Source organism: Panicum virgatum, chromosome 9K (genome assembly GCF_016808335.1).
Source record: "Panicum virgatum strain AP13 chromosome 9K, P.virgatum_v5, whole genome shotgun sequence".
In the NCBI taxonomy this organism is placed as follows: domain Eukaryota; kingdom Viridiplantae; phylum Streptophyta; class Magnoliopsida; order Poales; family Poaceae; genus Panicum; species Panicum virgatum.
The window spans coordinates 66,702,177-66,718,627 of record NC_053144.1 but is presented as its reverse complement, the minus strand read 5'-3'; the positions used below and the strand labels follow the sequence as shown (position 1 = coordinate 66,718,627).

Genomic DNA, 16,451 nt, shown 5'->3' with positions numbered 1-16,451 from the left:
CAAGATCCCCGGATCTGAGGCATTGAAGGCCAAAATGTAGTTTATAATACATCGCCGGGTCCACATGTCGGGGCCCCGCTCAGTGTACGTGCTCCCATTGGACATATAAAAGGGAGAGCACGCCCTCCTTCTAGGGGGGAGATCTCAGACACACTCAGTCTGGCTCTCCGGACACACAAGCTCTAAAAACCTCTCTCACTCTCGTGGGAAGGCAATACAACACACAGTGGACGTAGGGTATTACGCTCCGGCGGCCCGAACCACTCTAAATCTTGCTGTGTTCATCGTGTTCTTGAGTGAGATCCATCTGGGACTAGCTAACCCCCGAGTACACACTCTCTGGGCTAGGGCGGGTGCCTTCCGCCACCCGGCCGTGGTTTGCAGCACCACGACATTATTTTTGTTTTATTTTGATTGATTGTTGTTAGCTTTAGTTTTTATTAATAGTATATATTTGTAACTAATACATATTTTCTCCGATTAATATGAGAATTTTTATGCCTTGAGAGCGAACGTGGAGGCTCCGTTTGTTGGCCAAATAATAAGATAATAGATGTTACGCGTGATGGTACAGGAGAACTGCTTCACGTGGAACCTTGCACCTGGGATGAATTCTTCAGCAGATGCGGGCGATAACTGAAGCTTGCTGAAGCTATAGGTCTGAAAGTGTAAATCCATCAATAGTGTTCACTGCTTTGACCAAACCTCGCTGAAATCCGTTGAAATATGTTTGATTAATTGACTTTCATGTTCACATTGTCTTTAAAGGCTGAGGTTTAGTTTGACAAGAGTTTTTTTTTTATGCTCCTGACTTTATTTTCTGGAAACTCATTCATATCAGTAGTCTTTAATGCCACCTAGATCAATTCGTCATATGTTTAATTCTTGGCTTTCTAATCAATCTAAAAAGATTAGGAATTTCATCTGGGTGGGGGTTGCTGTTGTTTGTTGGGCGATTTGGAGATGTCGCAATGATATTATTTTTAATAAAATCAAAGTTACCTCGATTTTGCAGGTCATCTTCAGGGGAACATATTGGTTTCGTTTCTGGGCTCAGCTACAGCATGAGGAACACGCCAAGGACGCTTTCTCCAGCGTGAGCAGACTTCTTGAGACAGTTGCTCTTGATTTAGTTAAAGGAGGGTGGAAGCATGTCTATCGCTTCCAATAGTTCTGTGTCTTTCTAGAGACTGGTATGCCCTTTTCAGTTTTTTGCAAACTTTGTTTCTTTGGCTGTGTATGCCTCGCATAGAGGCCGGATTGATTTCCTTTATCTAAAATATCAGTAGTCTGCTGCTGCAACTTCATCATGGTATCCATGTTTGCCAAGCATCTTCAACAAAAAGAATAATATCTGGCTTCTTCATTATTCCAATTTTTTTTATGAGTTGAACTGAAAGTACCATTATCCAACTATGCACAACCTCCAAACAGAGCAGCTAATATTTCTTTTCTTTTGTTATTGAATTCCTGCACATCATGCAATGTGTTCAATGTGAACATCCATGTGCTGATGGCATCTCTGAGTAGTTGTAGTGTCCTCAACCTTTCGATCAACATTGTAGAGTTCGCCACCATATCAACTTGTTGATTACAGAATTTTGTTAATCGGTTCATGTCACACTTAGTGGAGACAAGGGAGCTAAACCGGACAGGGCATCTAATGAATCTGTAGATTTGATCACCCGCGTCAGAAGATTCAGTATGAGTCGTTTACTTCTTCCTTATCTGACGACACACAGTGTCAATTGCGATGTAAAACCGTTAGAAATTGCAATAATATAATGTTCTTGGTCTCTGCCTCTGCCTCTGCCTCTCTGTGTCCTTCCTCCCTGCTTCCTATTCCACTAAGATGGTTCATTAGTCCAAATGTGAAATTAGTTTGCAATTAGTAGGTCCTAAGTAGCTAGGTGATCGACTGCTAATAAAGTAAGCTCTGGAGATCTTCTGGATCTTATTTTTAAGCAGAAGAGCTGACCTAGTCTGTCTGTCAAAGTACAGCAGAATGTCCCAATTCAGGGCTTCCTACTTGCCAACCATTTTCTGAAGTGTGCGATGCCATGCTATTCAAAAGAAAGTACTACGTTTCTATATTTTGTGCGCCACGCCATGGATATGGCGGCACTACCCATGCTTATAGTAGTTCAGAGAACAAGGAAATTAATGATTGGCTGGATGAACACAAACCAAGGATCACGTTGAACGATTCATCGATCTTAAGATCCGCGGAGAAGCGACACAGGAAACAATGTTCATGCATATGCTGGCGATGGCGCCTACACGATTAGCCTGTTAGAATGCATTGCATTGCATGACAGGATCTCGTATCAGATTTTGATGATCTCTGATCGAGTTCTAGGAGTTCTTGCAGAGAAACATATATCTTCTTGGGAGAAAATGGAAACGATAGAATAATAAGAGACAAATAAAAGAATGATTTCTTTGCCCTGAAAAGATTGGTGGCAATCATTCCTACAGTGGTGGTAGAAATGGGCCAGTACAATGTAAGCAGTCATTCTACCTTTCATTCACCTCTCCTTATATATATAGGGGAGAGGGACCCTCAGCGTGAGCTCTCACTACTACTACACCTTTTCACCTTTTCATTTTTCAACCCCCTCTCCATGCTTACACTGTCACTGTAGGGCATGCAAGAGTAGTGGTAAAAAGACGTTGCCCGCAGCAGCAGCTTGCCTACACCTTCGCCTAGCTCTCCTCTCATATCATCCATCTACTCAGAGAGAGACAGCAGGGAGTGAGTGTGTGATACGGATGACGATGTGCTCCGTCCTTTCTTCCTAGGAGAAGTTGCATCATCATCATCAGCCGCTTCCGTTGCTAGATATATAGCTATCTCTTGCAAAAATCTATCGTTGGTTCGTCTTGGCTTGTTGCGCCGGTCGCCATGCAGCAAGCTGCTGCCGACGCTGGTGGTAATAGTAATAGTAGTAGCAGCCCTAGTCGTCGTCGGCGTCAGGATGAGCGGGAGAGCTCGGCGGGCGGGTGCTGCTTGGTGCGTGGCCCCATCATCGTCGGCGCGGGTCCGTCCGGCCTCGCCGTGGCGGCGACGCTGCGCCGGCACGCGGTGCCCTTCACGGTGCTGGAGCGCTCCGACGGCATCGCCGACCTGTGGACGAACCGCACCTACGACCGCCTCCGCCTGCACCTCCCAAAGGCCTTCTGCGAGCTCCCGCACGTCGGCTTCCCGGCCGACTTCCCCGCGTACCCGACCAAGCACGACTTCCTCCGCTACCTCCGCTCCTACGCCGCGCGCTTCGCCGTGTCGCCGCTGTTCGGGCGCACGGTGACGCGCGCGCGCTTCAACGCCGCCGCGTCGCTCTGGCGGGTGACGGCGGTCGTCTCGGCGGCGGACGGCGGCCGGGCGACCGAGGAGTACGCGTCGCCGTGGCTGGTGGTGGCCAGCGGCGAGAACGCGGAGGTGGTGGAGCCCAGGGTGAAGGGGAGGGAGAGGTTCGCCGGGGAGGTGCTGCACTCGAGCGCGTACAGGAGCGGCGAGAGGTTCAAGGGCAGGAGGGTGCTGGTCGTCGGCTGCGGCAACTCCGGGATGGAGATGTGCTTGGATCTCTGCGAGCATGGTGCAATGCCCTTCATGTCCGTCAGGAGCGGGGTGAGCTAGCTAGCCCTTTTCCTAGTAGCTAGTATGTATCTTATTCGGCAGTAATATACATAGTACATGCATGTCGGAATGTACGAAGCAGGTGCACGTCCTCCCAAGGGAGATGTTTGGGACGTCGACGTTCGGCGTCGCCATGAAACTGCTCAAGTGGCTGCCCATCAAGCTGGTGGATAGGTTCCTGCTCCTGCTGGCGAAGATGGTCCTGGGGGACACGGAGACGCACGGGCTGCGGCGACCCAAGCTGGGCCCGCTGGAGATCAAGAACATCACCGGCAAGAGCCCTGTTCTGGACGTGGGAGCATGGTCGCTCATCAAATCTGGAAACATCAAGGTAAGATGGAGTGGCTGCTGGGATGCACGCATGTCCCCTTCCTTTTCCTTTCGTATGTCATGCCAACGCTAGCTTTCGCTTTTATTTGGGGTCTCTTCTCTACAACATTCCATCGTTCCCCTTTGTTGGTGCTCAAATTTTACAGTTTTATCTCTTCAAGGTTTTTTTTCAACCCTTTTGCCCCTTGGGCCTGCCTCGGCCTGGTGCATCAGGCGCCTGTACTTGGGGGGTCGTCGCAGATACGTAGCTGTCATCTTGCTCACAGTTGCTGAGGCGTATGTATCGTGCATGAAAACAAAATAACTGCCAGCTGAACCAAAAACAGCATCTTCATGGACCAGTCCCCAATGCGCTGCATCATCATTCCATTCATCTAGCAACTTTGTGCAATGGTCTCACTTATAAGTAATACTAACTTGCTATTGTCTTGCAATTAGCTTATGATGGATGATAGCAGCGTTCGTGCGTGTCTTGTAGTAGTAGTAGTAGTGCGCGCATTCCATTTGACCTGAAACTAACCAATCTGTCCATATATACATCTGTCTGCATGTGCACTTCTGATCTGACGCCTTGTGTGCTACCCCTGCAACCAACGGGATGCAGATCGTGGCAGAGGTGGAGTCATTCACTGGCGGCAGCGGGGTGCGGTTCGTGGACGGCAGCGAGATGGCCTTGGACGCCGTCATCTTCGCCACCGGCTACAGAAGCAACGTCCCATCCTGGCTTAAGGTGTGCTTACTGCTCATTAACAAATGCAAACGACACCACCCCGGGCGCTAACTGGCTGTTGCTGATCGATACGTACGTGTGCGTGGCGCAACAGGACGGCGACCTGTTCACGGAGGACGGCAAGCCAAGGGCAGCTCATCGTCAGGAGCCGAGCAGCAACTGGAGGGGTCCCAACGGGCTGTACTGCGTGGGATTCTCCGGCCGGGGCCTGCTCGGCGCTGGCGCCGACGCGCTGAGGGCCGCCGCCGACATCGCCGGGAGGTGGCAGGCGGCCGGAGGAGCCAGCAGCAAGACCTCCTCCTCCTCGGTGTAGTACTAGTCCGTCATCCACAGGCCGCGCATGCATATGGTGCTAGTGTTGCGCCGGCTGCCTTGTTAGCTTAGCTTGTACATCCGATCCTGGCGACGACGATCGAGCAATGCAAGCTGCCGCTGCGGCCGGCTATGTGTATTGTAGCAGAGCAGGAGGGAGACTGGTGATGACTGGGCGAGGAGCAGCAGGCAGGCAGGTGCCCGGCCTCTGGTGGTGCTAGCTGCCGCCGCGTGCTGAAACAGCAGCAGCAGGCAGGCTGCGCGCTCTCCGATCCTGTAGTAGTCCTGGTGCTGCCCAGATATTACCACAGGTGGTGGGGAGGACGGAGGAGGAGGAAGAGGCCGCCGGCGGGTGACCGGCCGGCGGCCTGCAGCCCGTGCGTGGTGTAGCGTGTGCAGCAGGGGGCCGGGGACCGTGACAAAAATTTTGCATAGGACGCCGTTTGTCTCATGTACCCGTGCATGCACATAGGGATGAAATAGTGCAGGCGTCTTTTTTTGTCCAGGGATGCAGTGCAGGCCGTCGTGGTGTCGTCTGCATTACGTCCCTCCCTAAATTCCAACACCGCTCTCTGCTAGTTCGATTCGTTTGCCCCCACTCCATTGTTCCTCTCTCACACTGGTCCAGTGTGCTGCGATGTCATTTCTTCCAGAAATACCACTTCTTCACAAAGGCCAAGGCGTTTGCACAAACACATCATCTTGCCATTACTTATTGAACCAGGGCCAATGTCTAGGAATCGGATTTAATAACTCTCCAAATTATGCATTACCATTATATGGAGAAACCCTAGATAGTAAAGTGTTACATTACTACACTAGGTACTTCTAAACGTTAAGTCACTGCATTTCGTAAAAAATTCTACTACTATCTACTGATGTTTTTTTTTTTAAAAAAAAAGAGTGAAAGCACATGCTGGCCCACGTATAAGAGGCTGATGACTAGTATCGATAACCAGTTTCAGATCAAGGCGAGACTGAAGACGATGCAGCATTATATTGTTTCGCCACATGTGTGTTGACCAAGGAAAAAAATATCGACCGGTAAATCCGGTTTACCGGAAAATTTACCGTTACCGGTAGTGTCCGAGAAATGGATTTCGGTGATATTTCGCATTTACCGTTTTCAAATTTGAAAATTTCAAAAAAAATTATATAAAATAGGGTAAAAATCTGATAAAAAACTAGACATTTTTATGAGCATTTTGGACTAATATTTTTTGTTGAAATGTAACCTCATATGTTGTGTAAAAAAAAAAGAAAATGAGCTTTTACTGTTGAACCACTCACCTTATCCATTCGCACGCCCCGAGCAGCCGTCCACCCTCCCCATTTCTCCTCCTCCAGTCCTCCCACACCCGAGCTGCTCCCTCCTTGGCTCCCGGCGATTTCCGACCGGATCCCACCGGTTTCCGCGCTCGTGGAGGCGGTTTCCGACCGGCAAGAAGAGGTTTCCGGGCGGGCGCGGGCGCCGGTGCCGCTGCCGGCCGCTCCCGTCATTTCCCGAGCGGAAATCGGGATGTTTCGGCCGGATTTCGTCGCCGGTCGCGCGTAGCTTCCGCTTGCTCCGGGTTTTGCGGTTTTCGGAAGTTCCGGCCGGTAAATCTTTGATTCCGACCGGTTTTTCTCCCTACCGACCGGATCCGGCTGCTGTGGGTAAGGTTTTTTTTTGTTTGAATTTTTTTATGGTAGCAAGTAGTGTAATATAAGTATTAGTAGAAGTATACAATGTTTTTATGGATTAGAAAACGAGAATGTGCATGTATTTGTTATTCATGTTTTGTTATGTATGTGTATGAGTACAAATGTGAAAATTAATATGCATGTGTTATGACAAATTGAGAATGTGCATGTTTTTTTGGTATGTGAATATGCATGTGCATGTGTATGAATGTTGCACCGTTGCAGGTAAATGGTTGACCCTGTTTGGGAGCATGGAGAAAAAAGGGGATCGGGTTTCAAGTGCAAGTATTGTGGCACATCAAAGAGCGGTGGAGGGGCAACACGGTTCAAGGACCACTTGGCACATAGAGGTCATGATGTTATTGATTGCCCTTCGGTTCCCCCCGCGGTGAAGAACTTTTTCATTAGTGAGTTGGACAAGATAAAGGCGAAGAAGTATGAAAGACAGCAAGATAGACGTAGGAGAGATGCTGCAGCTCGAAGTACTCAATATGTTGACTTTGAAGGTGAGGAAGAAGAAGAAGAAGAGCAGGATGATGAGTTGCAGCAAGCTTTGAGACATTCACGGGAAGAGTATGAGTTTAGGCAAAGGGCTGGTCCAAGGTATGAGAGGGGTGGTGGTTCTGGATCAGGCCAGGCACGGGATCCAGGTGGTGGCTCTAGACCAATTGGGAGGATGTTTTCTAGGAGTCGGTCACATATCCCCGAGCGGGCAAGGGACTATAACCTTGCTACTGCTTCCGGACCGAGGCAGCAGAGGATTGATACGGGGCCTTGGACGTCTAAGGGGAGGACTGCGAGAGAGTTGCTGGGTAGGGCGTGGTCAAAGGCTTGCCACTCCGTTGGTATTCCTGGACGGAAGGTAGATGACCCTTACTTTAGGGCGGCCATCATAGAGACACAGAAACAAGGTAAATAATCATTTATTATTGCATGCCAATTTGTATTGTACATCCCGGATCATATGTGATTATTGCATGCAGGTACTGGGGTCACGATCCCAACTGGGAGGGACATTGATGGAAAATATCTTTCAGAGAACGTGGAGGAGATAAAGAAGGAGATCAACAAGTGGAAGCAAGAGTTCCCTGAGTATGGTGCCACTATCATATGTGATTCATGGACCGGTATTTCTCGCAATAGCGTAATCAACTTCTTGGTATATTGCAATGGAATGATGTACTTCTGGAAGTCTATTGATGTAACTGGAAAAATACAAGATCATCATCTCATACTTAAGGTAATCATTTGTATTTTTCTAATGGATCATGACATTTGTAAGAATTTGTAGTTTTCTAATGGATTTTAACAACTTGCAGGAGATAACAATTGTTCTGAACGATATAGGGCCAGAAGATGTGATTCAGATAGTCACTGATAATGGCAGCAACTTTAAGAAGGCTTGCAAGCTGTTGGCAGAGGAGTACCCTCACATTGTGTGGCAGCCATGCCTTGCCCACACGATCAACCTCATTCTTAAAGATATTGGAAAGTGGGATGATCACAAGGCCATGATTCAGAGTGCCCAATATATTTGTCAATGGTTATACAATTCTAATAGTGTGCACTCCATGTTTAAGAGTGCCACTGGTGGGGAGCTAGTTAAATGGAATGCAACAAGATTTGGCACTAACTATATGTTGATGATTGGGCCAGAGAGAATATTGGTGACACCCACCTAGGGAAAAGAAAGACCAAAATTCCTCCAAATCAGTCTAAACGAAAAAAACAAAGAAAGGGTGACGTTGAGGAGGAAAGCATTGGCACTGACGATACCACACCAGAGCCTAGTGATGATGGACATGGTGGTAGTGGTGGTGATGATGATGACGACGACGACGATGACGATGATGGTGATGGCAATGAGGGTGGTGATGACAATGACGATGATGATGGGGATGATCGTGGTGGTGCTTCTACTAGTGGTGCTCCAACTGGTGCTATGAGATTTACGGGAGAGACTGCCTTCACCCATGCCACACAAGATCAAGATCATGGAGCACCTAGCTCTCAACGTCGCACAAGAAGCAATACTCGTCCATTAGGCCCGTACGACGGTGAGGATGATGGTAGCTCTACCTCTGTCAGTTCCACCTACAGCTACCCGTCGGCACCCTCCTTTGTGTGGCCACCACAACCACATCCGATGGCTGTCCCTCCGCGTCCTCTATATGGATATCCCCATATGTACTATCAAGGATATCTCCCATATGGAAATCCTCACATGTACTATCAGGAATATCCCCCAGAGCAAGATCCCTCCGAATGAGTACCTAAGTATGTAGGTAACACATCTTATTTTCTCACTTGCATTCATTTCTTTTACATCTTCTCACCCATTTTATTTATTCCTTTTTATAGGATTCGACGTTACAATGGGAGTCATCAACAATTTCCGGTCGGTCGTAAGGTTTTCCTATGGGAAAACACCGAAATAAAAATTTTAGAGTATATTATGTGTTAACTATTTGAGACTTGTATTATTTGAACCTATATTTTATTTGAACCTATAAATTGTGTTAACAAGTTGAACCTATATTTTATTGCATTTGGATTGTGGTTTGTATTGATATACATATGTTTTACGTCAATTCTATTAATATTTGCTTTGTAAGAAAATATTACACTTCTCTTAACACAATTTGTTGTTTTCTACCGTGGTCAACATTTTTCGGTAATTATGCAGCCTATTCCACCGAAATTACAACGGAAACCGGTCGAAAAATACGAAATTCGGTGGTTTCAAATTTGAATTGGTTTACCGACCGGTAAATCCGGTAAACCGCCGGTTTTCGGTAATTTTCCGTTACCGGTGCGGTCCGGTAAATGACTTACCGCCGGTAAGTTTTTCCTTGGTGTTGACAGAGTTTTGTGAACCCAGGCGTACTACACACACACACTGACCTGACCATGGCACTATACAGGTTCATATACACATGTACACTGTAGACTACTCAGGTCGACCTGTTCCGGTAGACTGTATGAGTAACTGCTAACGGACAGGGCAGCCTACTGTACCATGATACGTCACCTTGTCAAACATGTACGCCGAGCAGCACCATCTCCTGAATTTTCCCGGAGACCCGGACCCTCTCTTCTGCAAATCTAGAGTCATTTTTAAATCGCTTCGCACATGGCACATCCCTTATATTTGTGGCATTTTTAACTGGACATAGCTAGAGAGCTGATGGATACAAGCAACTGGTCTCTGCGTGTCGTCGTCTGATCTGAGCTGAGGTATAGCTGCTGCACTCTTTTGTTCCATGCATCTACGAAGTCGACGTATGACACTTTTCATCGGCAGGCCAGCCACATGCACATACACACGCGGTCGATCAGAGATCGAGCTGAAGGTGTGGCTAGCTAGCAAACAACGCTCCAATTCCAATTCCATGGATCGATAGATCCGCCTCGCTGAGTGGTGCTTGCTTGTCTCCTTGCTCTCCTCGGAGGTTTTTTCGGCTGCCACACCTGACAAGCCCCCTTTAATTTGTCCTCTTCTTCCTCCTCTCCATCGTCTACTCTTCTCTTTGATCGATCAGGCACCAGCAGCCCAGCACCATCAGGGGCCTCACCTGCTGCAGCACCATCAGGGGTGTGACATAACCGCCAAATTAAAACTCTAATTAAGCGTAATGACCGTCATTTGAACACATCGGGCACATTAGCTTAACGGCTTAATTTGGCGATCCTTTCTCAACCCACGCCCCGATCGAAACAACACCGGTAGTCCCACGCGAAGGTGGGCGCAGATGGTACAAGCATGACATATTACTTGAAAATATAAACTCAATAAAAACGAAACGATAATTTTTACAAACCGAGTTCAAATATATGCAATTAATTTACAAAACTTTACAATAGATGGTCTGAAGTTCGAAATCAAAAGATGCTACATCTATTCTAACTATCACCAGTTCTGATCCTTCTCGACCGGTCGGACTGGTTCACCCAACCGGTCGGCACCATACTGCCGCCTCCACCGGTCAGACCGGTCCCACGGGCCGGTCAGACCGGTCTGCGCAAAACAGAGAGGCTGAACACTCTGCCCTCGAGTGTACAACCCAACAATCCCCTAACCTAAGGGTCTCGCTCCACCACCTCCCACCCCTTTGCATTCCGGCGGATGAACTTGACACAGCAGGGGCAGAAGTCGACGTCCGGATGGCCTGAAATAATTGTGGCAACAAACCCTGAGTATACTAATACTCAGCAAGGCTTACCCGACCAGTGGGTATAACTTAGCCCACATACCTAGACATGCACGGCATTTGTCTGGTAGTTATTTTTGTAGAAAGAGCGACTAAAGTAATTCCTTACTTTCATTATTTTAGCTTCAGGTTCTATATAAATTAACTCTCATTTAATATTTGCATAGACTCACTATAGCAATCATGGTGAGGCAAGCAAAATTAATTCAATGGTCCCAATATTTTATATGCTATACATAATTCACATTCTAACATTTTGCTATGATGCAGCAAAGAGATTAAGGCCCTCATGACCGCGAGACACGGCGAATCGATCCGATTTAACCTTGCAAGGTGGACCTAACCAACACGGCACGCATTTGCCCCGTCGGACTATATATGCCAACCATTCCCCTCCCTGCCTCGAACTACAAAACCGCCCCACCTGCATATAGTCAGACGAGCCCTACGAGAGACCACCAAAAGTAAACATATACATCCCGATTCTCCGCGGACACTCGACTCGCCCTAAGGGGTGGGTAGAAGTTCTGTACTTTCGAAACAAGGCAGTATTCGGCTTACCGGTTTCGACTACCTCCTACTCCCGGCATGCGGTTAGTACAATTCAATCCCCGATCAGCACTGCCGACAACGACCGGTCCTTAATCGACTCAGACGGGGCTAAGTCACCCAGGAACCCTGTCCTGCGGCCATACCTATACATCATCCCCGCCCGGTCTCACATCTCCATATCCATTTCAATACTCAAGTACTGTAACATAAGTAGACATAACCTATGTCTCGCGAGTAACTGGAAATTACTCGACTTCTATATATTCTATCTCTCGCGAGTGACAAGAAGTCACTCGACTTCTACCGCGAACTATTAAGCATAGCATTACTATCGTCCTATCATACTAGTATAAACTCAAGGAAACCTAGAGATCATGCAACTAGGGTTTCAACCAATATCTATACGTAATGCACAAGTAATATATATATATATATATATAGATGTCATAATTTAAATTAATAGGTTGTGCTCCGGGGCTTGCCTTGCGTATGCTGCTCAGCACTAGGGTGAGTTGGGCCTTGGGCCGACTCCCCGCGAATCTCCTCCTGCGGGGCTTGCCCCCGCGGCTCCTGTGGCTCCGCAACCACCTCGTATACGACCTCCTCCGCCGCGGCTGCTACACGTATGCATATGACATGAGAATGTATGCAATTACGATATGCAACAACAATCTTTGAAATGCCTAAATAGAAACACTACAAATTTACCCTAAATTTACCCAATTCTACATCCAACAGTTCTAATAAAACCCGGAATATCCGGATTCATATCCGGAGTATCTGGACTCCGAAGTCCGGAGTTTCCGGGCCTATACCCGGAGTTTCCCCCGGAGGGTCCCAAACCCGGAGTATCCGGGCTTATACCCGGAGTTTCGCCCGGAGTGTTCAAAAACCCGGAGTATCCGGGCTTATACCCGGAGTCTCCGGGCTTGATAGCATTTTCGCCCCAAAAACTGAAATCTTGATTTTTGGCAAACCCACCCCACCAAATTTGAAACCCTCTTGAATCCTAGTTGAAGGATGCATATAGAGACGATTGATCAAAGGAAATCACCTAGAACATCCTAAAACAACCAAATCAACGAGCCCTAGCTTCTAGTACCTTGAGCTAGTTCCTCTTGCAAGAAAACTCGAAAACGATGTCGCCCCAAGGTGGAATACTTGTAGAAGATGATCCCCCACGCCGAGTGAAGCTCTCTTGGCCTTGGAATCAAGTTGAAATGAAAGATTTCAGAATCTAGAGCTTAGGGGAGAGGGAGAGCTCGTGAGGGAGGTGAGGGAGAGAGAGGTAACGGGAGAGAGTGAGAGTAAGGAAGAGAGGGAGAGTGATATTTTCTATTTAAATGATTGTGGGGTTCAGATGACCAAATTATGGAAAAAGAAAATCCACGCCCGGAGTATCCAGCCCAATGGCCGGAGTATCCGGGTGTTACAAGGGGGCTCACCCTGCTGCAAAATCACGTAAACACACACACTTGCTCGATATCGATAAGGATAGTTTTAGCTAGATTAATTCTCTCAGTTCGGCTTATCTGCTTTTGGATTATTTTGACTTATTCCAATATATTCTCTCTCGCAAAACACTACTGAATCAGCCATAAGTAGCCCCTTTTGGATTAATTAGCATTGTTAGATTCGTCTCGCGATTTACAACCCATCTATACAAAAAGTTTTGTAAATAGACTTCATTTAGTACTTCAAATTAGTAAGATTCCAACGCAAAATTTTTACATGTAAAGAACTAAACACTGCTACAATGGCCATTTGCATTCTGCATTTGAGAGTTGAGACGAGGCCAGGGTTAACCTTACCGGTGGGAACCGGTCCGGTTTGACCGGTTACCGGTCAAACCGGTCCGGACCGGTTCCGGTTTCGGCCGGTACCCAACCGGCCAAAATTCAAAATTTAAATTTAAATTTAAAAAATGAAAAATTCCCAAAAAATTTCTAAAAATACTTCAAGTTGCGATGAATCTAATGGTATCAAATTTTCTCAAAAATTCGTTCATTTAGTATAATTTGTGGGGATTTAAAGTTAAATCAAAAAAGAAAAAGAAAAAATGGGCCGGCCCATTAATGCCCACCAGTCAAACCGGTCAAACCGGCCGGTAAACCGGTCAAACCGGGCGGTAAACCGGTCAAACCGGCCGGTAAACCGGTTGCACGGGAGTTTTTGAATTTGGATTCGAATTCAAACCGGTAAAACCGGCCGGTAAACCGATCAAACCGACCGGTAAACCGGTGGAAACCGGTTGCACGAGAGCTTTTGAATTTATTTGAATTTGAATTTGAATTCAACCGGTTCCAACCGGTAACCGGTCAAACCGGTCCGGTAAACCGGAACCGGAGCCCGGCGGTTACCGGTTACCGGTCGGGAAATAAAACCCTGGACGAGGCTGCGTGCATTAGTGTGCAGTATCTGCACTGTATCAGGGGTATCAGAGACAAAAAGAGGTCGGTTTAACGATTGCGGAGCTAGCCGGGTGGGTCCACATGCTCTCCAGCGCAGCTCAAAGCAGGAAGGCTCAGGACTACGCTACATGACGAAGCTCGCGTCACTACTATTCCACAGCTACGACTGGCCTCTCCGGCAGTGCAGTCCTGCGCGCGCTACATTCTGTAGCTGCAAAGCTAGGGCCCATCGTTCTTGTGCGTACTCTCTAGACTTTCAAGAGAGCTAGTGTTTTTTTTTTACTTTACTAGTCTATTAACCCGTGCTCCCGCACGTGCTAGTTAGAGATATCTAATAATCATCTATTTCACACTCTATTTAACTAATTAAATATTTTAATCTAGTACTGCAAAGATACATATTTATCATTATGTAATTATAATAAATGTGATAGGTTTAGCTACTAATATTTTTTTCTCACTTCACATTACACCTCCATATATGCTTGAACACTTTGTTTGAGCTATGTGAACAATATAAAAATTGGTATTCTTATCTCTTCTCTTATACATAAATATATGGTGACAAACATATTATGGTTAGTATGTTTATATAAATAATAACATAAATAATATATAGTACTTTATAATTTTGTATTGATGTGCTTTAATATTTTATTATAATAATATAATTTTGATTCAGATTTGGAGTTTATTTTAACTTTTTATTATGTTATCATTGGATAATATATCTAAAAATTTAGGAGGTTATTTGATATTATTTTATAATGGCATATGTGGTAATTTACATGAAGATTAGGGGGTTACTTTAGATTAGTTTTTTATAATGGCAGAGGTGTGTAATTTAGATACATGTTTAGGGGGTTACTTTAATCTATATTTTATAATGGCAAATGTGAGTAATTTATTAAAAAAGATAACAAATCCAATGGCTATTATGATTAGAGTTGTCGAATTGATGGCCGAATGTTTCTGATTTTTGTGAGAGTTTGTAAGATTTTGCCACCTAAGATTCTAGGTGGCTTTACCTGGAGGCTTTAAAAGGAGCCTACAATTAGTAATAGTAAGATTATACTATGGTCTTGTTTAGATACATAAAGTTTTGGGTGTAAAGTATTGTAGTACTTTCGTTTGTATTTGGTAATTATTGTCTCGTCATGGATTAATTAGACTCAAAAGATTCGTTTTGCAAATTATAGTTAAACTGTATAATTAGTTATTTTATTTAACTATATTTAATACTTCATGCATGCGTAGAAAGATTCGATATGACAGGAAATTTTGTAAAGTTTTGGAATTTTGAACGCAACTAAACAAGGCCTTGATGGTTATCAGTTCTGAATATAACTCCAGCTCCTGCGAACTTGCTGTTGGTCCACCAAATGGCTTGGACTTGGGGCACCGCTCTCAGATCCGGCTGCTGGCTGAGTCGCTGTAGCCCTGTGTGTGTCAGGGGCAGCAGAGAAGTTGAGAGATTTTTTTTTGGCAGAAAAAAATGATGAGAGAAGTTGAGAGTTGTGGAGGACTACTGAAGCTAAGGTTCACGTGAACGATAGCATGCATCGGAGCTAGGTTACTCAGAGCATGCATACGGCGCAGTGTACAGGCCATTGACGGAGCTAGATCACTGAGGCCACTGCATACGGAGTGCAGGCCAGTGACGCGTGAGATGACCTCAGGACGGAATGTGAGCATGTGCCTACATGGATCTTTCTTGGAACACATGAACAATCCCTTTTGCATGCAATGGCCCAGCTCACAGCTTTGCTTTAAGCTTATGGAGATGTAGTAGGTCAGTGTTTGGTTGACCGTGATTTTTTGACCACTAATTAGAGATAATAAATGAAGTCTAATTATAAAACAACCTCTACAACCATGATACTGTAGCAGTTGCTGTAGCTAATGGAGTCTTTGACCATACGATTAGAGGATGATTAGAGGAAGGTACTGTAACATTACTGTTGCAAATCATAGATTAATTATGCTCATTAGATTCAGCTTGCAAAGTTACGTTTATTTGTAAAAAGATTTTACAAATAAACTTCGTTTATTATTCTATGCATACATTCGTCTTTTTTAAAAAAGAAAAAATCTACTTAACCCCCTGAACTATCAGTGGTAGTCTACTTCACCCCCAACTTTAAAACCGTCTAATTTACCCCGCAAACTATACAAAACCGGTCAAATAACCCCCTCCCGCTGTTGCTACAGTAACACGATTTTATTTTTTTATTTTTTATTTATTTCCACTAAATCTTTGAAAAATCATAGTAAATTACAGAAAAATCATAAAATGAAAAATCTAATTTTGTTGGACTCTACATGAGTAGATCTACACAGTGAGCATATAATATAGTATAGTTTTGTACAAAATTTTTTATGTAGCTTTAGATATATATTTTTCTATAATTAATTGGAATAATTCATATGTGCAGCTTCTATGGTCCAATTGGGGTGAAATTTTTATGGTAAGAAAATTATTGTATGCTTGAATTGTAATAAAAATTTCATACTCATTGGACAATGTATAATCTAGTTATAGATTTATTTAGTTTTATGCTCGTTAAATCTATGCTCCAAATCTA

At 45.4% G+C, this 16,451-nt stretch overlaps 2 protein-coding genes across 2 annotated transcripts; both read left to right on the top strand.

Moving 5' to 3' along the window:
* The first annotated feature begins 2,591 nt into the window (after nt 1-2,591).
* Nucleotides 2,592-5,704, top strand: LOC120647222 (indole-3-pyruvate monooxygenase YUCCA8-like). Its single transcript, XM_039923914.1, has 4 exons — nt 2,592-3,628; nt 3,720-3,968; nt 4,572-4,697; nt 4,792-5,704. The coding sequence occupies exons 1-4, from the start codon at nt 2,906-2,908 to the stop codon at nt 5,008-5,010; spliced, it is 1,317 nt and encodes a 438-aa protein (XP_039779848.1). The 5' UTR covers nt 2,592-2,905; the 3' UTR covers nt 5,011-5,704.
* An 841-nt stretch (nt 5,705-6,545) lies between these two features.
* LOC120648257 lies at nt 6,546-8,374 on the top strand. Its single transcript, XM_039924985.1, has 3 exons — nt 6,546-7,603; nt 7,676-7,932; nt 8,012-8,374. The coding sequence occupies exons 1-3, from the start codon at nt 6,922-6,924 to the stop codon at nt 8,372-8,374; spliced, it is 1,302 nt and encodes a 433-aa protein (XP_039780919.1). The 5' UTR covers nt 6,546-6,921.
* The last annotated feature ends 8,077 nt before the right edge of the window (nt 8,375-16,451 follow it).

What these genes read in the sequence shown, in the direction of transcription:
- LOC120647222 (XM_039923914.1), top strand. Translation starts at nt 2,906, where the DNA reads ATGCAGCAAGCTGCTGCCGACGCTGGTGGTAATAGTAATAGTAGTAGC. An exon ending in TCATGTCCGTCAGGAGCGGG is followed by an intron (nt 3,629 to 3,719) that starts GTGAGCTAGCTA and finishes TGTACGAAGCAG; the next exon opens with GTGCACGTCCTCCCAAGGGA. An exon ending in TCAAATCTGGAAACATCAAG is followed by an intron (nt 3,969 to 4,571) that starts GTAAGATGGAGT and finishes AACGGGATGCAG; the next exon opens with ATCGTGGCAGAGGTGGAGTC.
- LOC120648257 (XM_039924985.1), top strand. Translation starts at nt 6,922, where the DNA reads ATGGTTGACCCTGTTTGGGAGCATGGAGAAAAAAGGGGATCGGGTTTC. An exon ending in CATAGAGACACAGAAACAAG is followed by an intron (nt 7,604 to 7,675) that starts GTAAATAATCAT and finishes TATTGCATGCAG; the next exon opens with GTACTGGGGTCACGATCCCA. An exon ending in ATCATCATCTCATACTTAAG is followed by an intron (nt 7,933 to 8,011) that starts GTAATCATTTGT and finishes AACAACTTGCAG; the next exon opens with GAGATAACAATTGTTCTGAA.